This window comes from Pimephales promelas, chromosome 21 (genome assembly GCF_988280905.1).
Source record: "Pimephales promelas chromosome 21, fPimPro1.hap1.1, whole genome shotgun sequence".
Classification (NCBI taxonomy): Eukaryota; Metazoa; Chordata; class Actinopteri; order Cypriniformes; family Leuciscidae; genus Pimephales; species Pimephales promelas.
Genome location: NC_142789.1, coordinates 23,324,922 through 23,343,674, shown reverse-complemented (window position 1 = coordinate 23,343,674; position 18,753 = coordinate 23,324,922). Strand labels below are relative to the sequence as shown.

The following is an 18,753-nucleotide window of genomic DNA, read 5'->3' as shown; positions in this document are numbered from 1 at the left end:
TCAAAGAATTCTGAAAACAATTCCATAATATTAAGCAGCACAAACTAATTTCATGTTTCTTAAGCACCAAATCAGCATGATCATGATCTGGAGTAATGATGCTGAAAATTCAGCTTTGTAAGGAGAGAAATAAATTACATTTTAAAGTATATAAACATAGAAAACAGATATTTTAGATTGAAATACTGTTACATAGTATTACTCCTGTCTCTAATCAACTTTTTGCAACCTTGGTGAGTATGAGGCTCTTACTAACCCCAAACTTTTGAGGCTTAATGCATTAAAGTAAATGTGCAACTCAGTAAATAGTGCATATATTGTTATTGTACAGTTAATAATTGTGCCAAAAAAAAAAAAAAAACATTGCAAAAATGTTCTCATATAGGCAAAGGAAAAGAATGATCATAAAATCCATAACATTTTACCAAGGTCCACTCGATTGGAATTTTATTCCCTTGCCACTTGTATAAATCAACTGGAAAACTATTTGCAGAGGCTAATCAGGAAGTCTCTTCATTTGCATCTGTTGGCATTCTCCCAGTCTTTGGGAAAATGACTGCAGCTGCCAAAATCCTTCTATGACAGTGAATCATCAAGCACCCTCACAACTGTAACATCAAATTCCACAAATCATCCCAGTCTCTCTGTCTTAAATCAACGCTTTAATTCATTGCGGCCTTGGAAATGCTAAAAAGACAATTTTATGGATACTAAAAATAGCACAGCTACCCTATTTATGTGGCTTAGGTCTGCCTTGCCAACAGACACTGTGGAACCGTCCGCTCGAAAGCTGCCCCCTTGTCACACTGCCCGCTGATCTGTCCATACTTCCTGCCAAGTGTCTCTGTATAAGACTTTCTCTCTCTGTGTGTGTGTATACATTCTATATGCAACTCCAAAACCTGAGGCTCATGTGTTGAAATATGAAGTGAAGCAGTCTACAGCACAGATAAGGGGGAGGTACTGTATGTGAGACACAGATGAAGGTATGGAGAAGAGATGCAATACACAGCTAAGCAGCTAAGTGTTTTTTTTTTAATTCTATTTAAGAGGCTGTTTTAATATAGCTCTGCTCTAATTGAGAGCGTGTGAGAGACATACCCCGTGTTTATGAAAAACACTGAGCACAAGGCAGTGGCTACAGAAAGAGAGAAAGAAAGAATCTAATGTAACATACATGTGTACGCCTTGAGAGAATATGAAGAAAATGTTTCTAATTTCAGGTCTCTACAGAAAGAAAAACCTACTGTCCCATGCAGGGACAATGTGAGAGTTTTTCAGGGCAGTTCATGAAACTTCCTAGTATGTGTATCTTACTTTTTATATTATTATTATAATATTTATGAATTTTATCATTTAAAAAAGTATTTTTTATACCACTAAAATATTTTCCAGGCTGACATAATGTTCTCCAGCATAATTTGAAAATGATCAAAAAGAGCTTGTGATTCAACGGACACATCAAACATCTGAGCATCTCCACAAGAGAGTTCACATGGTCAATATCACAAATAGACTTGAATATGAAGATTTTCAATGTCTGCAACATATGTGTTGCCTAGCTGGAATGAGTTTAGTGGTGTATCTTATACATGTGAGTGTTTGTTTGTGCATTTCTCTACCACTCGGCTGTGTGACAGAGACTCCCTGGGCCCATATTTAATTACAGCCAGAGACAAGAAAAGGAAAGTGAGAGAGAAAAGAGAGTGAGGGGAAATGAGTGAAATGAGGTGAGATTGCATTTTCTGTCAGTAACCTGTTATCTCACGTCTCCCCGCTGCTACGGCTGCCAGAGTGAGTGGGTGAGCAATGAGAGTGGAAGCCTCCACACCCCTAAAGCGCAACAGAAATCGTGACTGGATTTCACTGCCGTTCTGTGTTCATTTTTAAGCGGTCCCACCGTGATGGAAAACACAGAAACAAAGACGTACTCTTCTACTCACCAGATACCTGCAGCCGATGACAAAAGTTTTTGTGCTAACAACGTCAAGGTAGAAAAGAGCATGTTCTTTCTAACATTAACTATATTTAGGTAAAATTATTTCCCCTATTCCCGCAGAAACAACTATAAATCTGTAATTTATAGCAATTAATTCACTGACCATGAATGGGGAAATTATATATATATATATATATATCTACGGCACATTTTAGGCCCCGTTTACACGAAGGGAAAACGCAGATATTTCCCTGTGGTTTGGCCTCTCGTTTACACGAAAACCCCGTTTTTATCACAGAAAACTATTATTTCTAAAAACTAAAAAAGTGGAGATTTCTGAAAACACTGGTTATGTGTTGTCATGTCAACTGGGAGAAACAGCGTTTTAGGTTCTCCCATTGATTATGAGAATTCTGATTGGCTTGCATGGCTTTATCCTTCTCCCTACACTGCCGCCCATAGGTTTGGCATAGATATGACGGCGTATTTATGCGGGTGTGTGAACGATGTTATTTTTGAAAACGGAGAGAGGGAAAATATTTGTTTCTCTAAATACCCGGCTTTGTGTAAACGTGGCCTTAGAGTGGCATTTCATTGTGGCCAGCCGGCACACCTGTGCAATGATCATGCTGTCTAATCAGCATCTTGATATGCCACTGCTGTGAGTTGTATGGATTATCTTGGCAAAGGAGAAGTGCTCACTAACACATTTAGACAGATTTGTAAACAATATGAGATAAATAGGTCTTTTGTTTAATCTTTGAGTTCAGCTCATGAAAAATGGGGGCAAAAACAAAAGCGTTGCGTTTATAATTTTGTTCAGTGAATATATGATTTTTGCTATTCTGTTTGGTGCAACTCATGCCACATAAATACCTCATCTTGACAGGCTGTCGGGCTCCAATTATAAAACTGACAAGTTTTTAAGAAGCATGTTTCCACTAATCACAACAAAAGAATATAAACAAGCATTCACTTCACTACTACAAAAACATATTTGCCAAACATACCTTCACCACAGCTGTTTTCCGTATTAATGTTTCCATCTTGCTCTGAGTTTGCTATTTTTCCATTGCAGATTTCTGTTTCCCCTAGAGCTCAAGGTTTCCACATTCACTAACTGCTGTCAGGCACAACCACACACAGGGTCCAAATGAAGTAGGGACCATCACTATGTCCATCAATGTGTCCATCACTGTGGCTCTAACATAAACATCCTCTCTCCACACACACCTTCAAGACCTGCCCTTTATTCTCAGAGATATGAAAGGAGATGAATTTATTGAGTGACAGTCTGAGAAGATATGCTCCCTGAAAGCTTTAGAAGAGGCATGGAAACAAACTAGGTCTAACCAAAATGTTCCAACTCTGGTTTATAAAATAATAATAATAATAATAATAATAATAAAGATGAATGGTGTAGGTGTATTTCGCCGTCAAAATGTGGGCCATTGTTGACATTTCATTAAAAACAAGGTTATACTGTTGCTAATTTCAATTCATAGGACTAGCATTGACATTAAACTACTTGTGCAAAATCACAGTAAACTTAAATGTCATCAGATGACTAAACATGCCAAAACACAAGATTGGTGCTTTTTGATGGACTTTTTTCTAGTACACTTTACAAAGTCATCAAACCAAAGACATATATAAAAAAAGTAACATATTATTTAATACTCACTCCCATTGTTTTCGTCTGGCTTGTGGAGTGCTCTGCAATTTATGGGACTGGTGGGCTTTGATGACATCACGGTGGTCCACTAGGGCCCCTCTCCTTCTGACAGGAGGAACCAGAGAATCACTGGGCATCAAAGAGTAAAGTGTCCCATCCATCACCACGGTTTCCCCATTGGTTTTGCTGTAGTCAACCTGGCATGCTTCATCACTCATGTCATACACAGTATGATAGTAGGTGGGGTTGGCACAAACGCTGCTCCCGCTGGTAGGAGGATGACAGCGCAGTTTGTGGCCCTGTGGCTGCACTCTCCCACCCTTCCGCAAGGATGGCGCTCTCTCCATGATGACTGAGCTGTCTGCATACATGGGAGACAGCATGGCTCTATGGGGAAAAAAGTAGAGTAGGGGTAAAATAGTATGTGGCAAAACAAGTATGTCTGAATTCAGAGTACCCGGATGACTACTACTGGGTACTGCTACTGTACTTCGGGCGAGATTCTGAAGTGTGCATATGATGGACACTTTACTATCCCATGAGGCCGCGGGAGAGGATTTATGAATGGCAGTGAAGCGACGTAACTGACGCTGGTCACATGATAATGACAACATGGCAAATGTAGCACATCCAGATTACATTCATAATACACACACTCATACTATATACATAGTTTTTTAGCTGGCGTAAAGTAATTACTTATTCAAAATAAGTACCAACTCAAGAGATTTGATTTTTTTTTTTTTAAGAATATGGATATTTAAGTGAAATTCAAAGAAAAAGATCTTTTATCTTTTATAATGAGTATAATGTTGATTAAAATTCAACATTATACTCATCATAAAAGATACAAGATCTTTTTCTTAGAATTTGGTTTTCTATAATTTTACTAATTATACCAGTAAAATCAGTAAGAGGATTTATCCATAAACGTAAATGAGCATACAATCTATCGTTCCTCTGATTTATAATGCATACTACCCTGTTTGTATAATAATAATAATTATTAATAATACATTTTCACTATTTATTATTGGAAAATATGTATGTTGCGATGATGTTCATAATGCTTAGAATAAATAAATACTGGAAAATAACTGAACATTTAAATTTTGGTATTTTATAAATTTACTAATTATATCGGGAGAACTACTTCATAATTTTTTTAAATCATAAATGTAAATGAGGATAATGAGGATAATTTGATTGATTTCTTATTGCACTTTTTATTTTATTTTTTTTGTGATGGTTTTCATGATACTGTAAAAATAATAGAAACAATACTGACAGCAACCCAAAAAAAAGAAGGACAGTGAAGGGGAAAATAGGTGACATGTTATCAAAGTAGAAAGGGAAGCAAAGGGAAGAAAAAAGCACCAAGGGAGGTTTAATTAAAAAAAGGTTGCACAGATGTTTCAAAAAAATTGGAATACACCAACGTCAGGTGAAAATAAATGATGCGCTCCAGTACTACGATGTGCTGACGGTGCTTGAAGAATTTGTCCACTGTGACACGGGAGGTGGAATAAAGTAATTTAAAGTGACACATACACACTCAACACTTTCAATACCACACACATGCATAAGAAAACAATTGCAGAGCTATAGATGGGTGTTTATGGTTTTGGGATTTCTGGGGCTCTTTGAAATGCATGCAGCAACACAGGCCAATAACACCTCTACACTTCTGTTTCCGAAAGCAAAGCATTGAAAAGGTGTCAAATGCTGTAGTGACCTTCCCCAAAGTACATAGATAAAAAGAAAGGCACAGATGGAGTAAAGCACGGGAAAAGATAAGCAGAGTCCAAACTGTGAATGGAATACATTCACACACTACAGTCCTTATTGAGGCTGTGCTCTTTGTTGACAGGCAGGATTTGCTGTCAGGCTGTGATTAGAAGGGACACAGCTTGTCTCAATGATCAGACACTAAAGATGGAACTAACTAAATCTGCCTCTTTATTGTTGGCCAATGGAGAGCAAAGACATTGCGACTAGCATGCCAGTTCCAACAGGCAATATATTCAGTGAGGTGAAGGAGAACCAGAAGACATCCTGAAAGGCCTTCACACATTTTAAGGTCCCTTCCTGGAGGCTGACAACATTGTGAAATTCATGTTTTTGTATTTTTAGATAGGAACACATCTCTTCCTCATTTAAAGGGTGTGATCCATTGGATGCTTCCTGGAGAAGACAAAAGAATCATTCTTTGCTTTGTTTGCTAAAGCGACAACACCATAAATCTCACTGTAATGGCAAGGTATAGCATAAATATATCCACAAAAGGTGGTAAGATCCAATTTTGGATGATTTCTTTTTCATCATTGTGTTACAGCAAGTGGCTGTTGGTGTGGGTTGGTTCTCCATTGCACCAGCCCACAGACAGCCTCACCGTTGTGTGGGTGTGTATGAATAGATGCAATTAGGGTGACATTGACTGTACAAAGTTCTCCAAAACCACAAAAACGTTCCCATAAAAATAATGGCCATCAGAATCCCTACTCAATGATGTCAACAGTTTTTCTGGACTGAACTAGATTTTTTAACTCTCCAGTATATTAGGCGATGTGTATGTCTGCAAATGAAAAATTAATTGAACTGTTATCAGAAATGGTTGATGAAATTCAGTCTCAGCCAATTCTGATGCTGACATGTATTGTTTAATAGAAGGACGAAGGAAAATGTTTGAACAAACAATAAAATGATTTGCTGCTTTTAGTACCCTTCATAGCATAAATAATATGCTAACTGCTGAGTGAACACTGGCTGAAAGCCATCACACAACAGCAAATGATTGGCAGCAGAACATCTAACAAATACAAAAGTCCTGTACCAAACAATAAAAATGCACTGCTGTGATACTGTGGTATACTGAATATACACTCACCTAAAGGATTATTAGGAAAAGCAGTTCAATTTCTCATTAATGCAATTATCTAATCAACCAATCACATGGCAGTTGCTTCAACGCATTTAGGGGTGTGGACCTGGTCAAGACAATCTCCTGAACTCCAAACTGAATGTCAGAATGGGGAAGAAAGGTGATTGCCAGACAGGCCAGACGGGCTTTCAGACTGCCAGACCCAGTCTGAGAGTATTTCACAATCTGCTCAGTTACTGGGATTTTCACGCACAAGCATTTCTAGGGTTTACAAAGAATGGTGTTAAAAGGGAAAAACATCCAGTGTGCGGCAGTCCTGTGGGCGAAAATGCCTTGTTGATGCTAGAGGTCAGAGGAGAATGGGCCGACTGATTCAAGCTGATAGAAGAGCAACTTTGAAATAACCACTCGTTACAACTGAGGTATGCAACAAAGCCACGACACAAAACCTTGAGGCGGATGGGCTACAACGGCAGAAGACCCCACCGGGTACCACTCATCATCTCCACCACAAATAGGAAAAAGAGGCTACAATTGGCAAGAGCCCACCAAAACTGGACAGTTGAAGTCTGATGAGTCTCGATTTCTGTTGAGAAATTCAGATGGTAGAGTCAGAATTTGGCGTGAACAGAATGAGAACATGGATCCATCATGTCTTGTTACCACTGTGCAGGCTGGTGGTGGTGGTGTAATGGTGTGAGGGATGTTTTCTTGGCACACTTGGCGCTTAGTGCCAATTGGGCATCGTTTAAATGCCACGGCCTACCTGAGCATTGTTTCTGGCCATGTCCATCCCTTTATGGCCACCATGTGCCCATCCTCTGATGGCTACTTCCAGCAGGATAATGCACCATGTCATAAAGCTCGAATAATTTCAAATTAGTTTCTTGAACATGACAATGACTTCAAAATGGCTAAATGTACTAAAATGGCCCCCACAGTCACCAGATCTCAACCCAATAGAGCATCTTTGGGATGTGGTGGAACGGGAGCTTCGTGTCCGGGATGTGCATCCCACAAATCTCCATCAACTCACAGCAAGATGCTATCCTATCAATATGGGCCAACATTTCTAAAGAATGCTTTCAGCACTTTGTTAAATCAATGCCACGTAAAATTAAGGCAGTACTGAAGGCGAAAGGGGGTCAAACACAGTATTAGTATGGTGTTTCTAATAATATTTTAGGTGAGTGTATAAGGCAGTGAAATCATAGTACATTGATATATTCCATGGTATTTACCTTGTACTCCAATGTATTTCAAAGAGTATTACCATGGCAAATGACCAATTTCAAGGTAGGCTACGTTTCAACCAAAGAAAGATGAAATATTCTCTGTGATGCCCCAGAAACTCCAGGTAAAGGTTTATTAGATAGATAGATAGATAGATAGATAGATAGATAGATAGATAGATAGATAGATAGATAGATAGATACATAGATAGATAGATAGATAGATAGATAGATAGATAGATAGATAGATAGATAGATAGATAGATAGATAGATAGATAGATAGATAGATAGATAGATAGATAGATAGATAGATAGATAGATAGATAGATAGTTATTTGTATAGAGAAAAAATTTTATGTAGCCTAGATATAAACATCTTTATGTATATAACGTTACAGAAAAATAAGCGAACAGAGAAGAGGAACACTTTCCACGACACTTACCAGAAAGGTTTGTGTTTTTTTCTGAGAAGATCCTGGAATCTGGACCCGTCCGGATCACCTGTAGTTTATAACTGACTAAACTAACAATAAAACTCCACAAACTGATAGGTCCGAGGTCCGTTTTCTCAGAGCAGGAGGTCATTTCCATCTTCAAGCTCGTATCATTCTGTCTTTAAGTATTTTTCTTGGACAAAACAAATAATTTGTATTTTCTCTCAGTGTAATATTGGTATTCCTGTCAGGAGTGACAGCTCACGAAGGCTCTCAAGAAACGACTCTACGTGGCGCGAGACCCGCATGCGTTTGTACGAGGAGTCTCGCGCTCAGTGCGCGAACGAATACGTGACTGTAATGGCACTGAGTGTCGCGCGGACTAAAACTACGCGTTTTGATTGCTGCTGCGCGATGGGTGAGAGACGGTGTGGTTGTGCTTATTATGGGAGCCTACACATTATTATTCATTCGGGACAGGTGAATGCGAATTTCACTAATCAGCCGTTGGGCTATACGTAAAAATAAATGTCCACAAATAATAAAATGTCGTATAATCATTCATAACAAATGACAATTATTGGGTTGATTTTACATTTTATAGATTATGAATTAGGCTATAAGCTTGATAAGACGTAAGAAAGAGAGTCTGAATTGTCAGATGACGGTAAAATGCTGACTCAACGTCTTACTCAGCTTTGACCATTAGTGACATAAAACATTCGTCATAAGGCATTCGTCATAAGACATGTATTAAATTCGATACACAAAAGATAAAATAATAAATAAACAATGTTTCTTATTATTTTAGAGTCATGCTTAATTGCTCGTGGTGTCAATATTCAAATGTATAAAAAAAATAAATCAGAGGATATATTTACCATCAGAACATATCAAAGAAATAAATCATAGTGATTATAATCTTGTCAGAAAAGTGCTCAAACCATAGGGGTAATATAGCAGAATAGGTTACAGACAAATATTTGTATTTATTTATTTTTATTTTTGCAATAACAACCCTGGTGTTATAAAGCCAACAATCAATATAAAAGACTATGCACATTGCTCCTCTTAATAAGAAAAATAACAATACTTGCAAAAATGGCAATTCATGAGTTGCCAGTTGTTCCTTAAATCCTCTAGGCCTGAGCAGAATCCATTTTGGACACAGATGAATCTGGAACATCTGTACGGTTCTCTATATCTGTTTAGCAGCGGTTTCTTACAACACACTTGGAAAAACTAAATCTAACTAAATAAAAAGCTTATTAAACTTCTGTCCACACATATAGTTGGAAGCAGCATGAATACATTAACATCAATCTCTAAAATCTCACCTGCTTGTTATCCACATCAAAGTGTCCTACTTAGCACTAATTACTTGTGTATATTATGAAAAATGAAAATACAGCCACAAAGAAATGTTTAAAACAGTCATTTATTTCTCAAAATCAGTCAAAACATATGAATATTTTTAGCATAGTGTGGTGGTCAGTCGCATCCCTAAAAATCAGTGAGCACAGAGACAACTTCAAAAAAGGGTCAAACAGGAGCTACACTGGTCAATTTGACAGCCTCTGATTGGCCAGCTGGGCTGATGAGTGTATGTCCCTGTGTTCCAGAAGGACAGTGGGAGGATCAGCTGGTTCTCATGCCGTCCCTGCTGAGATATCTCCCTGGGTCTGGATTATTTGTTACCACGGTGGCGACATGGGCTGCGGGTTCTGCAAATACGACATCACGACTGCCGATATGGACAGCCTGAAGGAATAAATACATGTTTCATTGGGCATACAATCCCAGAAGCATAACATTTGAGAAATTCTTCAGGTAGGCTAACCGTTAACGTTGATCAATTAAAGAAAAAAATGTGGAATTAATAATGAGAATGACAAATGAGCATAAGCAACTCACATGAAGCTGCTCATCATCTGTTTAGTGTCTTCTGAGCTTCGTGAATTGGCGAAACTGATGAACGAGCAATACACTGCAATCCATGCACACCATTTAAGCTGCCAAACACATAAATGAAACACAATTTGACATTACATAATCACTGAGAATCATTCTGCTCATGTTTTAATCCCAAACAGTGAGCATTTATTAAGTAAACAGCATCGTTGACTGTAAACAGGTGTTTTTGTAGATGAGAATGAGGTCACCTTGAGCATCAGGCCACACATACTGAATATCATGCCGAGCAGGTTCATGTAATCCGGTGTAGGATCTTCCAATGTCGGGTTCGTTTCGGTATTGGGAGGCTTGTAGCTGTTAAACAAACACATGCCTCAACTATTAATAGTCTGTGCTATAAATGCTGCCTGTTTTTTTTAATCCAGCATCGATTTCATATCAAATACACAGAACACAAACATCACATGATTCCCCCAGAGATAGCCATAAAGACACACAGTATCTAGGTGGAAAAAAAACGTAATAAATGAAGAATTAGATAACATAAATATGCAACGGCAACGATACATTTGCTGTCAGTTATAAAGTAAGTTATCACTACTTAAAATTTTTGAATTTATATTTGTACAATTGAACAAGTAACATTAATAAAATGACTATTTAATTTAAAATATATTATTAGGTAAAACTCATACATCTATCGTCAGTGAAAATCTGGTTAAATCTCTACTAATCATTAGCCGAACTGCGGCTAACAGGGATGCTAACGAGAACCAATCCATCACAGTAAATTAAACAATTGTTAAACACAGACATAATACTCACCGAAAGATCTTATTCGGTCTCCTTGGGTCTGCCATGTTGTTTAGGGTCATATTTTTAAAAAATCCTAATAAAATGAAAACTTCTTTGAGGGGTTTAAGATCAGCACGTCAGCTAACAGCTGACCTGTGAAATTCTACTACGCCTCACTGTGTTGTATGTAAAGCTATATGTGGTGCACTAGCACCCCCTGCCGCTAAGGAGTGTTAATGTAGGCTAGGTGTGTGTGGAAAATTCAGATAACAGTCAGTGGTAACGAAAACAGTTATTTTATTATTAAAATGCAAATACTGTTAAGAAATAGTGGTAAGTGAAAATGCCACAATTAATGAATTCTAAATTTCAGTCTATTACATTTACATTTATTCATTTTTCTGACGCTTTTATCCAAAGCGACTTGCAATTGCTATATATGTCAGAGGTCGCACGCCTCTGGAGCAACTAGGGATTAAAGTGTCTTGCTCAGGGACACATTGGTGTCTCACAGCGGATTCGAACCCGGGTCTCTCACACCAAAGGCATGTACAATGTGCTATTAAAGAATAATTACATTGTATGTTTTGCATTCCATGATTCACTTATGAAACGTTTTTAATATTTTTTATATCAAGATAAATGCATATGTACAAGAACACAAGAACCATTCAAACATTACATTTTATTTATTTTCAGAAGATAAAATACAAAAAGCACCTTATTTTAATAGACAGCAATTTGTTGACTTAAATTCAATGACATTTTACTTGTTTCTTCCCTTATGAAAATTAACCATGGTTTTTTTTTATATAGTAAAAGTGTAGTAGCCACAGTTTTTTGGCAGATTGAGTAACTGCAGTTTTACAAAAAAATACCATGGTTAAACAATGGTTAGTGTAGAAAAACCAAGGTTACTTTGTGGTTACCATGGTTTAACTATAATAACCATGTTTTTTGTTTTGTTTTTTTGTTTTTTGTAGTAAAACCATGGTTATTTTTCATAAGTGTTAGTCTTGTGAAACCTCAAATATTTTTTTTAATCCCTTGTGCACCATAAAATGTCTTGCAGTTGATGTTATTTATTCACAGCTGTCCATGAAGATGTTGAACTGTAAGGAGTCATTGTTCTTCTGACAGTATTTGCCTTTATGAGTCCTTCTCTTGTAAAGCCACAGAATTCATCTCAGAGAGTTCAACATCCCTCTCTGATTCCGTGGACACTGTGTGCCTTTAATACATAAATAAATGATCAATATTTCACATTGTGATCTTATATCAAGGTGCAGTATTGTGGAATTTAATATTTGTGTGATTCAGCAGAAAGCAATTTTGCCATCCTTATATACTGGATATATGATCTGATGATACTATACCTCCCCTCCTCTATATCCAGAATGTTCTCAGGAAGCTGAACATTGGTGGTCTCAGGCAGCAGGAAGACCACAGATCCGCTGAAAACTGCAGTGGCAGCAAACACTAGAGGCGGTCCAAAGCTCCACACGTCCTCCAATAATATGACCATGGGGGCGAGCGCACCTCCGAGACGGGCTATAAAAGAGGTGTAGCCTAAGCCGCACTGCCTACGAAAGATACAGAGAAGCAGAGTTAGTTGCTTCATTCCAAAGACAAGAGGTAAAATAAAATAATTAAGCAAATAAATTAATTAGATCAATTAATTAAAAAAGTGATTGAAATTAAAAAGTAGTTAGTTAGTTATTAATTAAATAAATCAGATTCAAATAAATAAACAGTTATTAATTATTAATATAAATAAAAAAATAACTAGAATTATATAATTAAACAAATAAATAAATAATACATTTAACAGATAATACATACTGTATATATATATATATATATATATAATGAATAGCCAAAACGCTTTAAAAGGTTTCAGTTTTTGTTGAAAATGGTGGCGAATGGTGTAAACGGGCCAACAAGTGGTATAAACTTGTAAACAAGGAACAGGTGTGGGTAATGAGACTAACGGAGCAGCAATGAAAACTGTGTCTCATTTCAGAAAAGTAACTATTATAACATTGACCGTTATTCCTTGTGAAGCATACGTTTTGTGGATTTTTATTATGACTTTTAAGAAATGAGACATCATTGATGACATAAGTAGCTGACAAATGTGACCTCCAGAGGAGGCAGTCTTCGAAATGAGACACAGCTAAATAAAACAGGAACTATTCACAGGAAGTCAAACAGCAGGAACAATAAAAACAAAAATACACTTCAAAATAAGAGTCCTTAAACAAAAGACATTAATTGTTGTAACAGAAATAATTTAACAAACTCATTTTAGATTTATAATATTAACTTTTCAATCTAGGGTAAATTTGCAAAAGATTGACGTCTTAAAAATGTTGGGGTGGGGGTCCCTCACACGAGGATGATCATATTTGGGGATCCATGGCATATGAAAAATTGAAAACCCTTGGCAATAATATTTTCTCTAAAATAACATTTTAAATATCATTTTATCTCAAATTTTACAAGTGCTGTATTTTTTCAAATACCGGAGTACTGTAGGGTAGAGCTCAGATGTGTACAAGAAAGCAATGGTAAAGGCTGCCTCAGAGAATCCCTTCCCAATAACTGCAATTCCTGTACGCACAGCAGCCAACTCTGCAGATGAAATTGCACAATTCTTCAATAATTCATATATCCACCATCAAATATGGTAAAGAGGTTGAAGATAAAGATGATAAAGAATGAAGAAGTACCTGTTGGGATTAAACTGTTTAGTCCAATCAGAGCTCCTGCTATAATGAGAGACCACGCCTGGCCGTTTCTCCGTCCAATCCTATCCAGAGTGAAGTAGGTCCCAACCTTAGCTGGGACTTCAATGACTCCATAGACAAACTGCGTGAGATAGATGTTCAGACCAAACCCAGTGATGTTGAAGCTGATCCCATAGTAGGTAAAAGCAACTGCAAACCTGTCAATTCAAATGAATATTGTTAATTAAAAAACAACAAACAAACAGCTATTGACTTTTATATTACAATGGAGAAAAAAAAAGGTCCATACCAGAAGATCCCTGACAAAAGCACAATCTTCCTCAGTTTCGGTGTCCTCACTAGATCAAGGTAGGAATGTTCCTTTTCAGAGACCTCAGAAATGGTGATTTTCTTTAAGGTCTATATAGATGACAATCAGATGTTTTATTTAGTTTTTAATAAAGGATCAAAATTGGTTATAAGAAATGAAAGCTTGGCTAGGTGTTTACCTCAGTTTCTAGTTTATCAGTGTACTTTCTATTCATCTTGGCGCACTGAGTGAGATACTTCTGTGCCTCTTCTACCCTGCCTTTGGCCAGCAGCCATCTTGCCGACTCAGGAATCCACCTTTTGAGGTGAATTGCAAAGGAGAAAAATAGTCATGACTGACATTTAGAGGCCTAAAAAGATGCATTATATTTTTGTAAAAATATAAATAATATCTGTATCGTGCATCTGTAATATTTGACAATATTTTATTCCTTTTTAATTGTTTGAACTTCAAATCCCACCATTTTTTTCTGGTCCAATAACCCGTTATTTTTTCACTTGCAGTTCCACCACTCACCACCAAGCAATTATGCCAACAAGGCAGGGTGATGTCACTACCAGGATGAGGTGGCGCCAGTCCCTGATGAGATATGCCAGAAGAGCCAGAAGCATGTTCCCTACACTCCATCCGAGACTGATGATGGTACCCGTAAATGTGCGATGTTTAATGTCTGTCCACTCAACACCTGTAGTGTTAGTGTCAGTGAAAACAATACTGTGAATAATCTGGTAGTGTTAACGGGGATCTTTTCAGATTATGTCTTTTATTCTAAGCGCATCATAATACTTTCTCAACCTACACTCACATAAAGGATTATTAGGAACACCTGTTCAATTTCTCATTAATGCAATTATCTAATCAACCAATCACATGGCAGTTGCGTCAATGTATTTAGGGGTGTGGTCCTGGTCAAGACAATCTCCTGAACTCCGAACTGAATGTCAGAATGGGAAAGAAAGGTGATTTACTGTAAGCAATTTTGAGCGTGGCATAGTTGTTGGTGCCAGACGGGCCGGTCTGAGAGTATTTCACAATCTGCTCAGTTACAGGGATTTTCACGCACAACCATTTCCAGGGTTTATAAAGAATGGTGTGAAAAGGGAAAAACATCCAGTGTGCGGCAGTCCTGTGGGCGAAAATGCCTTGTTGATGCTAGAGGTCAGAGGAGAATGGGTCGACTGATTCAAGCTGATAGAAGAGCAACTTTGACTGAAATAACCACTCGTTACAACCGAGGTATTCAGCAAAGCATTTGTGAAGCCACGACACACAAAACCTTGAGGTGGATGGGCTACAACAGCAGAAAACCCACTGTGTACCACTCATCTCCACTACAAATAGGAAAAAGAGGCTACAATTTTCAAGAGCCCACCAAAATTGGACAGTTGAAGACTGGAAAAATGTTGCCTGGTCTGATGAGTCTTCTATTGAGACGTTCAGATGGTAGAGTCAGAAATTGGCGTGAACAGAATGAGAACATGGATCCATCATGTCTTGTTACCACTGTGCAGGCTGGTGGTGGTGGTGTAATGGTGTGGGGGATGTTTTCTTGGCACACTTTTGGCCCCTTAGTGCCAATTGGGCATCGTTTAAATGCCACAGCCTATCTGAGCATTGTTTCTGGCCATGTCCATCCCTTTATGGCCACCATGTGCACATCCTCTGATGGCTACTTCCAGCAGGATAATGCACCAAGTCACAAAGCTTGAATCATTTCAAATTGTTTTTTTGAACATGACAATGAGTTCACTGTACTAAAATGGCCCCCACAGTCACCAGATCTCAACCCAATAGAGCATCTTTGAGATGTGGTGGAACGGGAACTTCGTGCCCTGGATGTGCATCCCACTAATCTCCATCAACTGCAAGATGCTATCCTATCAATATGGGCCAACATTTCTAAAGAATGCTTTCAGCACTTTGTTGAATCAATGCCACGTAAAATTAAGGCAGTTCTGAAGCTGCAAGGGGGTCAAACACAGTATTAGTATGGTGTTCCTAATAATCCTTTAGGTGAGTGCATTTTTGCTTCAATTAGGATGCATCAAATTGATAAAAAGTGAAATATTTATAATGTCGCAAAAGGTTTTAATTTTGAATGAATGCTGTTCTTTCGAACTTTCTATTCATCAAATAATCCTAGGATCAGTTTTGATCATGTTGACTAGAGAGATTGAAGATTAAAGAAATGATAAAATGATAGATACACAGGGCCACTGTGGTGATAGACATCCCGGTCAAGGCAAGTCCGCACAAGGTCCTTGCTATGGCGAACATCACGTAAGATGTAGAAAAAGCCTCGGCAATTCCAAAAATAGCACTGACCACAAAGGACACCTGAATCATTGGCTTACGACCAAACCTGTGGAGTGATTTGAAAGACAAATTTAACCACACAGGATATTACACCGTTTTATAAGAGTGAAAATCACATGGAAAATGTCTCTTGCTCTTTACACACATAGCCTGAGGTATAAGCAGTTTTAGATGTAGGTTTAGCTGTGAAGTTCCGTGACAAATAATGAATATAACTCAATTGTGAAAGCAAATAATGATAATGAATATGTACAAATCAGCTATGCAGAACAAATCAAGGGGAATTAATCATTTTTCAACCTCAGACATGTGAGTAAAGACACTTTATTGTAGTAAAATCATGTGGCCAACTTTGAGCCTAAGGAAACTCGGATATGGCCAAAGAAAATAGTAGAAAATAATTGGTTATAGAAAAAATATTATGGAACAAATAATATTGATAAACAATGACATACTTGTCTGCCAACTGGCCAAACACAACAGCACCGATTGTCACTCCAATGAAGAAAAATGTGGCAAGGGCTTGGTTTAGCTTTTTGTCGTCACATACCAGGTCCCACTAAAAAAAGAGAGACAAATCACACCTTATATTGTCTTTGTTAGAGATCATACAGGTGAAACACAGTCCATGAACAGCAGGACAATTAATTAAAATTTTCATCAACATATAAAATAGCGCATTCTCAACTGGGGGTCTCAAGATGGCTTACGATGATTTATAATATGACAAAGCTAGAATTGCTAAAAATCAAGTTGCAAACTGGAATCGTATTTCTTATTTTAAATAATTCGCTCAAAAAAAACAAAACAAATTTATTTAAGAACCAGGCTTGTCATGGTCTTGGAAAATCAGGACATATGACTAAATTTTCATTGTGAATCCTTGACCTGGAAAAGTCATGGAAATTTCTATAATGAATAGGAATTAGTTATGCCAAACTACACTATGAAAAATACTGTGTTATTTTAACCCAATCTTAGGTCAAATATGGACAAACCCAGCAATTGGGTTGATATTTTTAATACAATTTTTAACCAAATGTTCGAGTTTGTCCATATTTGACCCAAAATTGGGTCAAAACAAGCCAGCATTTTTTAGAGTGTAGAAATTAACATTTATGAGTAAAATCCCCATAATCAGGAAAGATCGAAAAAAGAAAACAAACATTTAAATTCATTGGTAATAAAATGTGTAAACCCTGAAGAAAATAATTATTAAAATGTATGGAATTATATAAATAATAATTATTTTGTTACATTTAATATATGCTCAGTTAAAGTAAATAAAAAAAAACTGTAAAAATGAGCACCTTTGTCTTTACATAATGTTGTAATGTTCTAATGTTGTCTTTGACACTGGGGGGCCTTTGAGTTGATAATAGTTCACTGAAATAGAGGAAAATGCCTCGTATTCTTACCTCGGTGGCGGTTGTTGAGGTGAACTGTGAGCGATCATATGTCCATCCGTGCTGGCATGGCACCGACACATTTGATCGGTTCCCATACAGTAAGGACAGGTCACCATTAGGGTCAAAGTCCAAGGGAATAGGGTACATCTTGCAGGAGCTGTAGGAGCCATCTGCATTACGTGGGATGCCAAAAGCCAGAATCTGTGCCGATTCACCGTCCTTCTCTGCGGCCCCCGTGTACCAGCCGTCCAAGTGAGGCAGGGCACAGTGGTGGGATGGCACACCAGAGATGAAGTTGTGGAGCAGGAAATGCAGTGGAAGGATGACCCGTGGGAGCCACAGGATGTATAGAACCAGAAACTGGAACTTGTTGAAGCCACCAATTTCTTGAAGAACGTCCTCAAACCTCATAGCTGAAAGTTAGATAAGCTACCAAGTAGATATGATATCTGTTTGTGTGGTTTTTATTTTGCGAATGCTCGTTCTACTCACCCATCAGAATCGAGATCTTCTCAATGAAATTTGCTCTTAGAGACACACTTGGTTTGGTCTACAGTGAACGGCGAGTAGAGAGTCGTCTGAGGAGATGAGCAGTGCTGAATTGCTATATGTTTTCATAACACTCTTCCCTGTCATGCTTTTTAGGGTCTGAATGAGACACAAGAAGGTCTTTGTCTTGGTATGCTCAAGAAACAGAAGAATCCCAGGCCTTAAAAGTTCACTATCCCTCACCTGACTAGTCGGAGAGAGGAAAAGGAAAATACATTAGTTCCATAAAAACATGAGTCTGTGGGAAATACCATGTAAATATCAGCGTCATAAATAAATACCACAGAAAAACAAAACAACTTTAAGTTAATTCAGGCGAAAAACAAAGTAAAATCTAAATTAGTACTCAAATTAAGATTGTAGAAATGAAAACGTACATATCATATAAGTAAAACCAACTCAACTTTCTGATATTTGTGTTCCCATAAAGCACTAGGGCATTATTTAACTAATAAGATTGAATTTTTCACTGTTTTCCAGTTATATTTAAACTGTTTTATCATTGCTTTTGTTGGTTTGGTTTAGTAACTTGCTCTTTTGGGACATCT

General features: G+C 37.5%; 3 protein-coding genes across 16 annotated transcripts in view; all 3 read right to left on the bottom strand.

Annotated features, from left to right (window-relative positions):
• The window catches only part of cacna1ab (calcium voltage-gated channel subunit alpha1 Ab), a 127,085-nt gene extending 118,702 nt beyond the window's left edge, over window positions 1-8,383 (bottom strand). For 3 of the 14 annotated variants that reach the window (XM_089124795.1, XM_089124792.1, XM_089124794.1), the window contains exons 1-2: window positions 8,172-8,357; window positions 3,624-4,001 (exon numbers count right to left, since the gene is read on the bottom strand). In XM_089124795.1, the coding sequence (XP_088980921.1) occupies window positions 3,624-3,997 (374 nt within the window). In that variant the 5' untranslated portion in view covers window positions 3,998-4,001; window positions 8,172-8,357. Of the gene's footprint in view, window positions 1-3,623; window positions 4,002-8,171 lie in introns of all 14 variants that reach the window. The other 11 variants (XM_089124800.1, XM_089124801.1, XM_089124793.1 and 8 more) reach the window with 7 other exon arrangements.
• A 1,201-nt stretch (window positions 8,384-9,584) lies between these two features.
• wdr83os (WD repeat domain 83 opposite strand) lies at window positions 9,585-11,062 on the bottom strand. Its single transcript, XM_039673637.2, has 4 exons — window positions 10,902-11,062; window positions 10,325-10,430; window positions 10,077-10,174; window positions 9,585-9,923 (listed from the first exon to the last, which is right to left on the bottom strand). The coding sequence occupies exons 1-4, from the start codon at window positions 10,949-10,951 to the stop codon at window positions 9,857-9,859; spliced, it is 321 nt and encodes a 106-aa protein (XP_039529571.1). The 5' UTR covers window positions 10,952-11,062; the 3' UTR covers window positions 9,585-9,856.
• A 594-nt stretch (window positions 11,063-11,656) lies between these two features.
• slc22a7a (solute carrier family 22 member 7a) lies at window positions 11,657-18,082 on the bottom strand. The gene is made up of 10 exons (XM_039673636.2): window positions 17,666-18,082; window positions 16,703-16,806; window positions 16,139-16,293; window positions 14,448-14,616; window positions 14,110-14,227; window positions 13,911-14,020; window positions 13,604-13,818; window positions 13,397-13,505; window positions 12,248-12,454; window positions 11,657-12,102 (listed from the first exon to the last, which is right to left on the bottom strand). The coding sequence occupies exons 1-10, from the start codon at window positions 18,065-18,067 to the stop codon at window positions 12,021-12,023; spliced, it is 1,671 nt and encodes a 556-aa protein (XP_039529570.2). The 5' UTR covers window positions 18,068-18,082; the 3' UTR covers window positions 11,657-12,020.
• Between the last annotated feature and the right edge of the window lie 671 nt (window positions 18,083-18,753).